The sequence below is a fragment of the Gopherus evgoodei genome, chromosome 21 (assembly GCF_007399415.2).
Source record: "Gopherus evgoodei ecotype Sinaloan lineage chromosome 21, rGopEvg1_v1.p, whole genome shotgun sequence".
Classification (NCBI taxonomy): domain Eukaryota; kingdom Metazoa; phylum Chordata; order Testudines; family Testudinidae; genus Gopherus; species Gopherus evgoodei.
In genome coordinates, this window is record NC_044342.1 from 13,140,211 (window position 1) to 13,154,788 (window position 14,578).

General features: G+C 41.7%; 1 protein-coding gene across 1 annotated transcript; it reads left to right on the forward strand.

Annotated features, from left to right (window-relative positions):
- Positions 1 to 2,533: 2,533 nt before the first annotated feature.
- On the forward strand, positions 2,534 to 3,502 carry LOC115638099 (olfactory receptor 1020-like). Its single transcript, XM_030539683.1, has one exon. It carries the CDS (start codon positions 2,534 to 2,536, stop codon positions 3,500 to 3,502), a length of 969 nt encoding a protein of 322 aa, XP_030395543.1.
- Positions 3,503 to 14,578: the final 11,076 nt, after the last annotated feature.

Consider the following 14,578-nt stretch of genomic DNA (forward strand, 5'->3'; position numbering starts at 1 on the left):
AAACAAAGTGCTGAGGAAAGTTATGGATTATCATCCTCCTGATGTCTTCGAAATTAAGACTGGCAGCCATTCTGGAGGATTTGCTCTCATGCTCCATGGGTATGGCTTTCTGTACTTGAATCATTGTTTACTACCCCAAGCCCACCCCTTTCAAGTGACAAGCCAGTGCTTTCACTTCTCTTGGGTGAGATCGTGAGATCCAACCATTCTTCTAATCCCCAGTTTACCACCTTTTTAGTTCCAGTTATGTTATCGCAGCAGGTCTAACTCTAGTCTCACCCTGCTATAGATTTTCCTCCCTGAGCGTGTGACTGAATGAGTTTGGACAAACACAGGATCAGCATCTTCAGAACAAAGTATTATTTATTTGCTAAAAGGAACACAGCATTGAGGAAAATGAGTTTGTCATAAACAGATAGTTAAGGATTAATGCCTCTTTTACCTGTAAAGGGTTAAGAAGTTCACCTAGCCTAGCTGACACCTGACCAGAGGAACCAATGGGGGAACAAGATGTTTCAAAAGGAAGGAGGGAAGTTTTTTCCTTTGTTAGTTTTCAGTTTCAGCCCGAGTGAAAAAGATCAAGGAACCAGCCTCTTATCAGAGTAGTAAGTTTTAGAAAGGAATAAATAGGTTTATGTTTATTTCTTTGTAACCTATCTTATGCAATTAGAGGTAGCATCAAATTGGGGATTTGGGTATTTTCATTGGTGTACTAAGTTTTTGCCCAGAGGAATATCCTCTGTGTTTTGAATCTGTTGTCTGTGAGAGTAGCTGGTATGCTAATCTCTCCCAGAGGGTTTTCTTTTACCTTTATTTTCTTTAATTAAAAGCCTTTTTCTTAATACCTGATTAATTTTTCCTTGTTTTTTAGATACAAAGGGGTTGGAACTGGATCCACCAGGGATTGGTGGGGGGGAAAGGAGGGAGAATGGTTAATTTCTCCTTGTTTTAAGATCCAAGGGGATTGGATCTGTGTTCACTAGGAAATTGGTGAAGTTTTTCAAGGCTACCCAAGGAGGGGAGTGCTTGTGAATGGTGGCAGCCAGACCAGATCTAAGCTGGTAATTGAGCTTAGAGCTTTTCATGCAGGTCCCCCACATCTGTACCCTAAAGTTCAGAGTAGGGAAGGAACCTTGACAGGATTCAAACAGCAAAGACCCCTGATGCCTCTTTTCCAGCATAAACTCTGTCCATAGCTCAGGCTATTCTAGATCCCATTCTGAGTCTGAGGGATAGTTTTCATCCCCGCACACTCTCTCTGTGCTGTACATTGAATCATATGCTTAGCCAGTGTCTTCTGATCTCCCTCTTCCCAGCCTTAGGAAAACAGCTGCACAACTTTGCTGGCAAATGACCAGATTATTATATATAAGTGTTTGCTTGGAAACGCCTTATCTAAGTTATTGTTTTGCCCTGCCTGTCTGATTCCCCTAAGAACCCATTTTAATCTTAACCACACAGCAAGCAGTCCATCCTAAAATTAACACATAGAACTATGCAGAGCATTGATACAAAAAAAAATGCAAAAGATATTTCTGGCTTTAAGACTAAGCTTGATGAGTTTATGGAGGGGATGGTATGATGGGATAGCCTAATTCTGGAAATTAATCAAAGATCAGTTGCCAAATTATCAGCAGGTAGGTATGCCCAGTGGTCTGAGATGGGATGTTAGATGGGATGGGATCTGAGTTACTGCAGAGAACTCTTTCCTGGGTGCTAGCTGGTCAGTCTTGCCCACATGCTCAGGGTTTAACTGATCGCCATATTTGCAGTCGGGAAGGAATTTTCCTCCAGGGTAGATTGGCAGAGGCCCTGGAGGTTTTTCACCTTCCTCTGCAGCATGGGGCACGGGTCACTTGCTGGAGGATTCCCTGCAGCTTGAGGTCTTCAAACCACAATTTGAGGACTTCAGTAACTCAGATGTAGATTAGGGGGTTGTTACAGAAGTGGGTGGGGGAGATTCTGTGACCTGCATTGTGCAGGAGGTCAGATTAGATGATCATAATGGTCCTTTCTGACCTTAAAGTCTATTAGTCTATATTTCCAGGCTTGTTACATATACTTAACTCAATGCCTAGGTAACTGGAGAAGTGCTATGGCTCTTCATATCCATGACCACAGCCTACATGATTACGGTATTGTCTTCTGGCTATATTTCTAAATTATAGGCTTTAGTTAAAAAGGAATGAATTCAAGCAAATGTTAAGGCCTAAAATACACTGTCCCAGTGACCTTTCCATCTCTGCACATTTGAAAGAAAGACGTTTGGGGCAGAAGAGTGATAAATAACCAGTGTAGCTGGCAAGTGGGGAATCTCTATTCCAAAATCTTGTGAAAAGTCTGGAAGGGGGGAGCAGTGTCTGTTTCTGTGAAAGCTTATAAATCATGCTCTTCTTACGCATATTGAACTTTTCCAGAATCAAATGGCTGGGAATTTACTGTGTGTGATTGCACAATAAACTTCTTCACTGCTCACAACTTTTAATCTGTCACTAGATAAATCTCATGGAAAACAGAAGAAGAGGCAATCTACATGCATGTCATGGAGAAAGTAGAAGGGGAAAATGAAACATATATCACACAATTCATCCTCCTGGGATTTGGGATTCATGCTGAACTGCAGCCCCTTCTCTTCCTGCTGTTCCTAGTGATCTACCTTGTGACCATGGCCGGGAACATCCTTATCATTGCACTGGTTGTGACTGATCTGCACCTTCACACCCCCATGTACTTCTTTCTGGGGAACTTGTCCTGCTTGGAGACCAGCTTCACCTCAACCATCCTGCCCAGGGTGTTGGCCAGTCTCCTGACTGGGGACAGAAACATTTCTGTTACTGGCTGTATCATTCAATTTTATTTCCTAGGTCTTTTTTTGGGAGTTGAATGTTATCTCTTAGCACTTATGTCCTATGACCGGTACTTAGCAATATGCAAACCACTACACTACACAGGTCTTATGAATAGCAAAATCTGCCTGCAGTTAGCAGCTGTGTCCTGGATGAGTGGATTTATGATAATTACCATAGTTACATGTTTAATGTCACAGTTACATTTCTGTGGCCCCAATGAAATTAACCATTTCCTTTGTGATTTTACCCCAGTGATTAAACTCTCCTGCACTGACACCAGCCTGATCACACTCGTGACATTTATATTCTCTTCCATATACACCCTGCCCCTGTTTCTATTAACTCTGGCATCCTACATTTGTATCATCTCCATCATCCTGAGAATCCCGTCCACCACCGAGCGGAGAAAGGCATTTTCCACTTGCTCCTCTCACCTCATTGTGGTGACAATCTACTATGGGATGCTAATCATTGTCTATATGTTACCAGACACTGACACGCTTAGAGACCTTAACAAAGTGTTCTCTCTCTTCTACACAGTCCTAACTCCCCTGGTCAATCCCCTCATCTACAGCCTGAGAAACAAAGAGGTCAAGGTGGCCCTGAGAAAAGTCATCAGCAAATATATGGCACTTATAGAAATTGAGAAGTAATGATTGATATGGCAATGAATGAATCAGGGAGAGCTAGAAAGGGATTTAGCATTTAGGCTGTCCCTAGCTCATGACAATAGGAGCTTTCTTGGGGCACATGAGGACATGCTAATTTGGGAGATGTCTGCATTCTCGTTTTGTAAGAGTTGATGCTTGCTTCTCCCCTAGCTGGAATCTTAACTTTCCTGTTTTCTGCATTCAAATGGAATTCTAGATTTTACTTTCATGTTTTGTTTGAATCTTTGCTCTGAGTTGGGAAAAGTCTACGTTTTACATAGCCGTGTTCTTGAATACCTAAGGGTGGATTTGGATTTTTAAAGTATTTAGTTTCTCATCTTGGTATTAAGTGTCCTATACACTTTTAGATTTGGGTAGATTTCACTGGTCTTTATAATGTTTGTTTGTTATACATGTTGTCATGAAATTATTAGTCATGTGTACTATTCTAAATGCATTCCTGGATATTGAAATAGAAGATTTAACTGATATGAATGATTTCTGGTGAGACATCTCTTTACCTTAAAGAACACCTCAATGTCAGGAAAAAAAATTGCATGGAGAAACTGCTATTTAATTCTACATTTCAAAATTGAATTTGGAACAAGCACCTAAATGACTAAAGTTCCCAAGTCCCAGTGATTTTCAAAATTATTTTAATTTTTAAGGGACAGATTTTGAAAGGTTCTAAAGATGTAGATAAGTGTCAGTGTTTTCTATACAATTTATATGTGGGAATATTTTATTTGTCTTAACTTTTCTTTGTTATGTATGTTATCATGCCACAATTGGAAGGTGTGAAAGATCATTAATGGATTACTGGATGTTGAAATAAAATTAATTCACATGAATGATTTCTGGTGAGACATCTCTTTATCCTAAAGACCATTAATTGTCAGGTAAAAAAAATAATAAATAAGAGTGGCGAAATTGCTAATTAATTCTGCATATGAAAAGTGCCAGGACCTTTCAAGAGCACTAAAATGACTAAGGTTCCTGAGACCCAATAGCTTTCAAAGATATTTGGATTTGTACGGGGCCTTCTTTGAAACATTCTAAACATGCAGAGACGTGTCTAGATGTATATATACATGTGCCCAGGCCTTAGACTCCTGGCCCACATGTATACAGGGCATTACAAAAAGGAAGATTCCCTGGAGGTTTGAGTGGGGATTGCAATGGCCTTGATGTTTATGTTGTTTAAATAAACAAAATGGGATTTTAATACTCTCCATGAGGGCTAGCGACTAATGATCATTATGAGCAGTATCAAAGGAGAGACCAATAACAGCCAGGGTGAGTTGCTGTTCTCTGTAGCCCATGTAAGAATCCAGAGCAGGCAGCACTAAGGTTGGTTGTCATATATCCTAGCGTGTGCATCAAGCGAGAAAGCAAGAGCAGTGCAGCCCAGCGGCAAACTATAGGTGTCTCTACAGAGTGAATGGGATTGTCTGAGACACTGAGGAGAGAAGAGTGATGGTGGAATATGGATCCTGATTCCAACCCCTAGCAACCATCAGTGGAGAAGTTGACATTTCATACAGAGGATTAACGGTAAGTCTGACCAATCCTGGGTCACATACTAGGGATCTGAGAGAGAAACACCTGCTATATTGGGAAGCAGAACAGGCTGAGTTGTCTCTCTAGTACACAGTTTCCTTGTGCATTTACAGTGATGTATCATTCTGCATTCTCCCCTTGCTATGGCTTATCGCTTCTCTGAATATCATTGATCTGAGACCCTCCATAGAGTGGCTGTGATTTCTGCAACAAAGTTCTCCCACAGTTTCACCCCAGCAAATTCAAGCACAAGAACTGGGTTATGTTGTGGATCGGGTATGGAATGTGTCCCCGGGTTTGTTAGAGAGTCACTGATGTGATAAGAGTGAGTGGGATCTGTGGAGTTTGTTCGTGTTATTCTCTTTGCGAATTGAGTGGAGTCATCTTCCCGTCTGTGCTGTTGGTCAGTGTCACTGCCTAGTCCCAGGCACTAGCATGATGCCATCACATTTTTATCCCTTTCTGGGGAAGGTCGTTTGTGTGATCCTCACCACCATCACTGCACGCTTGGGGGTCAGAGTGGACAAGTAATACAACATAAGCTCTAGGTGTGATACTGTGGAGCAAAGGACTACTGTGATCCTACAATGTATAAATAGAGGAGAGATGAATAGGAATATGGAGGTGATCCGACCTCTATTAGGCATTGGTGAGACTGAATTGCAACCAGTCCTGGTCTATGTGTGAATTTAGAAAAGGATGTTGAACAATTGGAGAGGGTGTAGAAAAGTGCCACAAAAATGTGGGGAGGTGCAGTGTGGGGAGGAGCTGGAGAAAATGTCTTCCAGTGAGAGCAAAGGAGCTCAAACTATTAAATGTATAAGAAAGACGTTAGAAAGGTGACTTGACTACAGTGGATTCATAGCTTCCTAGAGAGAATATATCAGATATTAAAAGGCCATTGAATCCAGCAGAAAATGAAAAAACATAAAGGAGTGGCTGGAAACTGAAGCCAGACATATTCAATTTAGAAATAAGGCACAAATGACATGATGATTCATGGGGGTGATTATCCACTCAAATAAAGCACCAAAGGAGGGAGTGGGTTCTCCACCTTCGATGTCTTCAAAAATCACGCCTGTCTGCATTTCTGCAGGATTTGCATTCATTTTCACTGGGCAGGCTGCTCCTTCTTGGAACTTTCTCCAGTTTCCCCAGCACACCACTTGGAAGTGAGAAGCCCATGCTTCCCCTTCTCTTGCTTGGGATACTGAGATCCAACCATTCGTTGAATCTCCAGATTACCACCCATTTAGTGCCAGCTGTGTTACCCCACCAGGTCTAACTGGAATTTGGCCTTGCTATAGATTTCCCTCCCTCAGCCGGCGACGGAATGAGCTTGCAGGTTGAGTCCAGCACAGATAAAAAATTTGTATCCACATCCCATCTGCAAAAATGACCCACGGATACAATGTGGATGTCTGCAGATTTGCACATCTTTTGATATAAAATTTGGATCTGCTTCCATCCGTGATTCGCAGAACTGGTCCTCAGATATCCGCATTCACATCTTCAGGTGCAGATTTCTGTGGATATAAAGCAGATACGCAGTACTGTATTTGCAGGACATAGAAAGAGCTTCTTCGAAACAAATTGGCATGTATTTGCATAAGGGAACACAGCATTGAGGAAAATGGGTTAAAACAACAAAGAGTCCTAGATGCCTCTTGTTTTACCTGTGCTTAACTCCTCTATCCATAGCTCAGATTCTTCCAGATCCCACTTCTGAGTCTGAGGGATAGTTGAAACCCTGCAAACCCTCTCTCTGTGTCTCACAGGGAATCCTTTACTTGGACAGTTTCTTTTAATCTCTCTTTTCTCAGCCTTGGTAAACAACTGTGTAATCCTGCTGGCTACTGACATGGTCACCGTTTGTGTGCTTTGCCTTTCCTGTCTGCTTCCTCAAATCTCACCCACATAGCAAGCAATCCATCATTCTTTAAAATACACAGCTAGACACTTTACTGATGCAAAATAATGCAAGATATGTCCCACTTTGTCACATATGGTTTACTTAACCACAAGGTATTGAGGGTAAATTCAGGGTAAGCTGGGAAGTGTTATGGCTTCTCGCATACAGGAGTCAGATTAGATGATGCCAGTAGTTCCTTCTGCTTTAGTTCAACCAAAGAATTAATTCAAGGAAGCCCTGTGGCATGCAACATACACTCCTCTCTGGCCTTTAGATCTATGTATCTATGAATGAATGAAGCTGGGGGCAGAAAAGTGATAAATTAACAGTCTGGTTGATTTTGTGGTGGGCAAGCAGGGAAAATCTATTCCAAAATCTTGTCTAACATCTCGGATAATAGCCAAGTAATGGCTCTGGGAAAGCTTATAAAACATGCTTTCCTTATGAGGTTTGACCTTTTCTTGAATCAAATGAATGAAAATGTAGTGTACAGCTAGCTCTCTAATGTTTCTTACATTTTTATGTATCACCAGATATATCTCATGGAAAATGGATGAAGGAGCAAAGTCTAAAGCACTTGAAGAAAAGAGAGGAGTAAAATAAAACCTATATCACAGAATTCATCCTTCTGGGATTTGGGAATCTCCCTGAACTGCAGCGCCTTCTCTTCCTGCTGTTTCTAGTAATCTACATAGTAACCATGGCAGGGAATCTCCTCATTGTTGCACTAGTTATGACTGATCAGCACCTTCACCCTCCCCCCATATTCTTCTTCTTGGGGAACTTGTCCTGCTTGGAGACCTGCTACACTTCCACCATCCTGACCAGGGTACTGGCCAGTCCTATGAATGGAGACAGAACTATTTCTGTTGGCGGGTGCATCATTCATTTTTTTTTCTTTTATTTTCTTGTGGGAGATGAATGTTATCTCCCAGCGCTTATGCCCTATGACCAGTATTTAGCAATATGCAAACCACAACCCTACACAGCTCTTATGAATGGGAGAATTTTCCTCAAGTTAGCACCTGTGTCCTGGAGGAGTGCATTTCTAGTAACAACCATAACAACATGTTTAATGTCACAATCACATTTCTGTGGTCCCAATGAAATTGATGATTTCCTTTGTTATTCACCCCAGTGATTAAACTTTCCTGCAGTGTCACCAGCCTGATAAAACCAGTGACCTTTATACTCTCTCCCATATATATCCTGCCCCCATTTCTTTTAACCTTGGCATCTTATGTTGCTATCATCTGGACAATCTCTTCCACCAGTGGCTGGAGAAAGGCATTTTCCGCCTGCTTCTCACACCTTGTTGTGGCAACAATCTGCTATGGGATCCTAATAATTGTCTATGTGTCTGACAAACTTAGAAAGCTCTGCAAAGTGTTATCTCTCTTCTACACAGTAATGACTCCGATGGCCAGTCCCCTTATATACAGCCTGAGAAACAAAGAGGTCAAGGAGGTCCCTAAGAAAGGTCATCAGTAAATGTCTAGTGTTCACTTGGACTCCGACAGAGTGATTGATATGGGAATGAATCAATCTGGCAGACCTTTAATGGAATTAGCACCTAGGTTTTCCCTAGTTCATGCCAATGGGAGTTTTCTTGGGGAATATGAAGATACACTATGTTTTGGGAAGGCAGCATTTATAGTTGATTATAGCTGATACTTCCTAATGACCCAACTGAAATAATAACTCTCATGTGCTCTGCATTCCACACAGTGGAATTAAAGATTTTCAGTTACATGTTTAATCTACTTTGTTACTCTGAGTGTACTGGGAAAAGTCTATACTTTACATAGTTCTGTCCTGGAATCCCTGAGGGGGGGGTTTCAGATTGTGTAAATATTTTTCTCTCATCTTTTTGTCAGGACTTCCAATATAATTTTCTATTTGTGAAGATTGTACTGGACGGCTGATATTTTGTTTGTTACATATGCAATATTGCAATGATCAGAAGGTTTGTAAGATCCTAAATGGATTCCTGGATGTTGAAATAAAATATTAATTGAGATGAATGATTTCTGGTGGAACATCTCTTCATCCTAAAAGTCATTTCAATGTCAGGTGAAAAGAAAAATGTGTGTTGAGAAATTGATATTGATTTCTGCATTTGAAAAGTGTCAGGCTCTTTGAGAAAACACCTGGGTGACTTAAGGTACATCTACATTGTGATAAAAGATTCATGGCTGGCCTCAGTCAGCTGACTCAGGATCATGAGGCTCAGGCTGCAAGGCTATAAAATTTCCTTTCAAAAGTTTTGGGCTCAAGCTGGAACCCTGTCTCTGAGGCCCTGGGAGGTTTAATGCTGCAGTGTAGATATACCCTTAGGTTCCTCAGCCCAACTACTTTCAAACATAGTTGGATTAATCAGGGCCAGAATTTTAAAGTTCCTAAATATGCAGATAGGTACTTAGCTGGGGTTTCAAATGTGCCTGACTCCCTTTAATTGTTATATGTTTTCATACTTTATTGAAAAGTGTTGGGATCTATCTGAAGCACGTCCATGACTTCATTTCCTTCATCCCAATCATTTTGAAAGTGATCAGATTCCTAAGGGCCAAATTATGAAATGTTCTAAAGATGCAGATAAGTGTCTAGGTAGATTCTCAAATTTACCCAGGCATTTAACTCCCATTTATTATAGTATGCTTTATTTAAAAAAGATGAGACCATATATCTGTCTGGAAAGAAGACTGGTTTGGGGATTAAAGCACTGTGCACACATTTATGACTGTGGCACAATCTGACTGTTTGATCCTTCAGAGGTCATTTGGAAGAGAATTTCCAAAACAGCTTACGGAAGTAAGAGCCAAATATTTTCAATGGGATTTTTACGATAGTTTGAAAATTCCAGCCTGGTGCTCTGTTAGCTTGCAGGAGCTCAGGTTCTGGATTAGGATATTTGGGCACCAGCTAAGAGCCATTTAAAATAGAAAATAAAATAATGTAAAATAATGATGCTTTAGGGGTGGCGGTATGGTACAGTGAAGAGGGTACAAGATTGGAGCTCAGAAGATGGGGGCTGTAGTCCTGCTGCTGAGTGAGCCTGGGTAAATCACTTTTCTGTGCCTGTCTCAGGAAGGTGAGCTTGTTACCCAGGGTTCTTTCAACTGAAAGCTCTTGGTAACTTTTACTCTGTGTGAGGAGGTCTTAGGAAATAAATCAGGGGAGACATGGCTGTATGACCGATGGGTGGCTGGCACAACAGGACAACACAACAGTGCTTTCACTTAAAGCTAAACTTTACTTAGTCTCAAAAATTTACACATGTCCTCAACAAGATTAGTAAAACACCTCCAACCCTCGTACTTACCAAAACTGAGTGTGGCTTTCGAGTGACATAGCGGCAGGCTTTCGGTGGCCAAATCTTTCATCTGCTGATGAGGACCGCAAGACGTATCCAGAGGGAGAGTCCAAAAAGAGTCCCTAAATGTGTCCAACTATCTTAAGCTTTTTCCTCTTATTTATACATTAGTAATAGAATGACATGTCCCTTAACGAAACCTTGTTAAGTAAGCAGATTCAATGATCAAGCAAGAGGTTCCTTCTGATATTGATTAACCCCAATAGACATTCCTGGGGCATATCTTGCTCTTTTAAAATGTATCAGCAACTTCAACACAATTCTTATTAGGAAGGACGCGGGATCAAACTGCCCTTTTTGTGGCAGCCAAAAACCCCTCCCCTCCTGCTTTGATCAAGCTGAGATTTCTGATTGGCCAATTTACAGCTTGCAGACTAGGCCACCTTTAACAATAACCCATAGTGGTTTTAAGCACTTTACTGGTTTGCCAAAGTCTCCCTGTACAGGCTCATCAGTTGTTGCAGGCAGTGCACCTAGGAGAAGGAAAACTTCCATTTCCAACCAAGATCATCAGCTGCTTTGTAAATATTAGAAATATCGCAAAAGCTCTAGGGGTCTGCACCACTGTCCCTGGCTAATGGGACAAAGTTGTTCATTGGGGTTTAGGTTCCAGAATGGAATGGATGTCTGCTAGATTGCCACAGTAATCTATTCTGCTAATCACATCAGAAGTCTCTGTTATTTATGCCAGGATGAGTATGGAGACATGACATCAGCTTCAATCAAATTGCTCCATACTCACATCAAAGTAACTGGGTTTGTGTTTTCCAAAAGAGGTGAGTAACACACGGGATCACAGGCATTGTTTCAAAGGTTTAATATAGTGAGCTAAAACTACCTTCCTGCTTGTACTTCATAGTTCTTTGTACGTCCAAGAGTACGTTAGCTCTTTTGGCTATAGCATTCCATTGAAAGACCACGTTCAGAGGTTTAATCACCATGAATCATAGTTACAATATGTATCTTAGTTATACACAGCTATCCTACCTCTCCCCTTGGTATCTAAGATCCATATTTGTAGAAGTATTTATGTACCTAATGGGATTTTCAAAGCATCTAAATGCCTAACTCCCATTGACTTCGGTATATAAAACAACAGGAATGAGAACATCAACCAGCTAATGGAGTCACTCTTTTAGCTCAATTGTAGAAGAATGCTCTGTTTTTCCAAAGCTTCAAAGCTGTAAGCTGACTTCAGTGGCAGTTAGGCTCCCGCCTTACTTGGATGCTTTGGAAAATCCCACTTGTGCCTTTCTGCATCTTTCGGTGCCTGCATCCCAGACCAACAAAAGGGTCCTGGTCCCTAAAGCCTACAGCTCAGTCCCAGACTTAGATACCAATATGATCCACTAAACCACTGCTCACCTGCCATATAACTCGGTAAATACCTAAATTCACTAGGCACCCAAATTTAAAAAGTCCCCATAGCTCGTGTGTTATTATGGGATTGTATGTAACTTGTCTAGAAGACATGACTAATGTAACCTTGTGAAATCTTATGAGCTTCAAGGGACACTGTGATGAGGGGACTGGCCCCAGAGGCCTCCTGCTGGAGGTCTCAAGGCCCTGCTACACCTATCTCAGGAAAAGAGTAGTAGAGGAGTCCTCCAAGCTGCACAGAGTCTGCATGGGATGCGGGCAATGGGGTAGGCTGCATGGGGATAGCCAATCAGGGGGCTGCAGGCTGGTGTGAACGGAGCTACAGTGAGAAAAGGGGGCAGTTGCAGCTTAGAGCCTGAGCAGTGAAAATGGCCTTCTTAGCAGGTTGAAGGGCTACAGCAGCATGGACAGATCAGTGCTGAAAGGGACTGGGACAGCGAGGACAAGCTTAGGCCTGGCTGCTGTGCCTGAACATAGGAGAACACAGAGGTATGGATGAAGCTTTGGTGAAGGCTGGAGCCATGAGGAAGTGGCCCAGGGAACAGAAAGCAGTTTCATTAAAGACATGTGGTGGCACATGGCTGCCATTCTTAGGGTTTCTGGCCTTGGACCCAGAATAGTAGGTTGACCTGGGTCCCCCCCATAAACCACTGGGGAAGTGGCCTACAATTTGACAATGATCAACCCCCAGAAGGGGATATGAGCTATTAAGAAGCCCAGCTGGACAGCTGGGGCCAGAAAAGACTAAAGTGGTTGAAGTCAGAGGTTTAGGATCACCCTATGCATGGGATTGCATCCCTGGCCGTCTTGTCCAACACCCATTTATAGACCTGTCCTCCATTAACCTATCCAGGGTTTTTTTTAACAATTACAGTTCTGCACATCAAAATATCCCATAACAATGAGCTTTACAGGTATGTTGTATGAAAAAGCCAGATACCTATGAATTTCTTCAGGGGACTCCTAGTATTTGTATTGTGTGAAGGGGTAAATTATTTCTTAAGCTTTTCCACTCTATTCATTAATGTATAGACCTCTATCCTATCCTGTCATTTTTCTAAGATGAACAGTCCTAATCTTTATTCTCTCATTGGATGAAAGCCATTCCATACCACTAATCAACTTTATTGCCCTTATCCAAAACTTTTCCAGTTTCACTATGTCCCTTTGGATACAGACCAGCAAGAACTGGATCTCGTATTCAAGGTGTCAGTTATTGCACACATACACACTCCATATGATTTTTGCCATCCATGTCAAAAAGGTTTCAATGGGGATTTCAGTGACCTTGACTAATGTAACCTTGGGAAATCTTATGAGTTTTAAAGGACACTGTGATAGGGTGGACTGGCCCCAGAGGCCTCCTGCACATCAAAATATCCCACAACAATCACAGGTATGTTGTGTGAAAAAGCCAGATACTTATGAATTTCTTCAGGGGACTACTGGTATTTGTGTTGTGTGAAAGGGTAAATTATTTCTTCACTTTTTCCACTCTATTCATTAAGGTATAGACCTCTGTCCTATCCTGTCAATTTTCTAAGATGAACAGTCCTAATCTTTATTCTCTCCTTGGATGGAAGCCATTCCATACTATTGATCAACTTTGCTGCCCTTCTCCAAACCTTTTCCAGTTTCACTATGTCCCTTTGGATACAGACCAGTGAGAACTGGACCCCGTATTCAAAGTGTCTGTTATCACACACATGCACACCACGCAAGCCATGGCAAAAAGGGACATTCCCTGAAGGTTTCAATGGAGATTGCAGTGACCTTGATGTTTACTCTGTTTTAACAAGCAACACAGTATTTATTTCTGCATGAAGGCAGTATTAAAACTCTCATTAGCAGCAGCCTCAAGGGAGATCCCAAGAGCAGCCAAAGCCAGGATGGGGCTGTTCTCCCATATAACCTCAGGAAGAATCTAGAACAGCTGGCAGTAAGGTGCGGTGTAACACACACAAGAGTATGCATTTAGCGAGAAAGCAGAAGCAGCTTCAGACAAATGTAAGTGTCTTTCCAGAGAGAGTGAGAGTGAGACGAGGAGGAGAGCAGAGCGATGGAGGAAACCAGATCCTGATCACACACCCAGTCACAATCAAGGAAAAGGTTGTCCCTTTATGCTGATGATTACAGGTAAATCTAATCATTGCTGGGTGAAACTGTGAGGGTCTTAGGGAGAAAAACACTGTGATATTGGGATAACGAGTACCCTGAAATCTCTCAGGCAAACAGTTTGCTTGTTCATTTCCTTCTGTCCATCATTCCCCATTCTCTCCATGATATGTCTCATTACTGCTTCCTATGTTGCTGAACAGAGACCCTAGAGACAGTGACTGAGAGTATTGCAGCACAGATTCTGCCTATGAGCAACAAGGATAATCGAAGGGATGGAATAGAAGCCATATGAGCAAAGGCTGAAGGAACTGGGTATGTTTAGTTTAGAAAAGAGGAGATTAAAGGGGTACACAATAGTGGTCTTCAAATACTTGATAGGCTGCCAGAAAAAAGATGGAGAACGTTGTTATCTGTAAGTACAGAGGGCAGGACAAGAGGCAACAGGTTCAAACTATAGCATAGCAGATTTATATCAGTGGTTTTCCACCTGTGGTCTGCAGACCTCTCGGGATCCACAGACTATGCCTAAGATTTCCAAAAGACTCCACAACTCCATATGATTTTTTTTAGGGATCCACAAATGAAAAATGTTGGAAAACCATTGATTAAGATTAAATTTCTGGGGAAAAAAAATCCTAACTGTATGAATAGTAAGACAATGGACGAAAATGCCTGTGGAGAGCTTGGAGTCTCCTTCCCTGAAGGTTTTCAAAACAGAGATTGGGTAGTCACTGAT

Bases quoted from the DNA above. Each gene is read 5' to 3' on its own strand.
- LOC115638099 (XM_030539683.1), top strand. From the start codon at position 2,534: ATGCATGTCATGGAGAAAGTAGAAGGGGAAAATGAAACATATATCACA.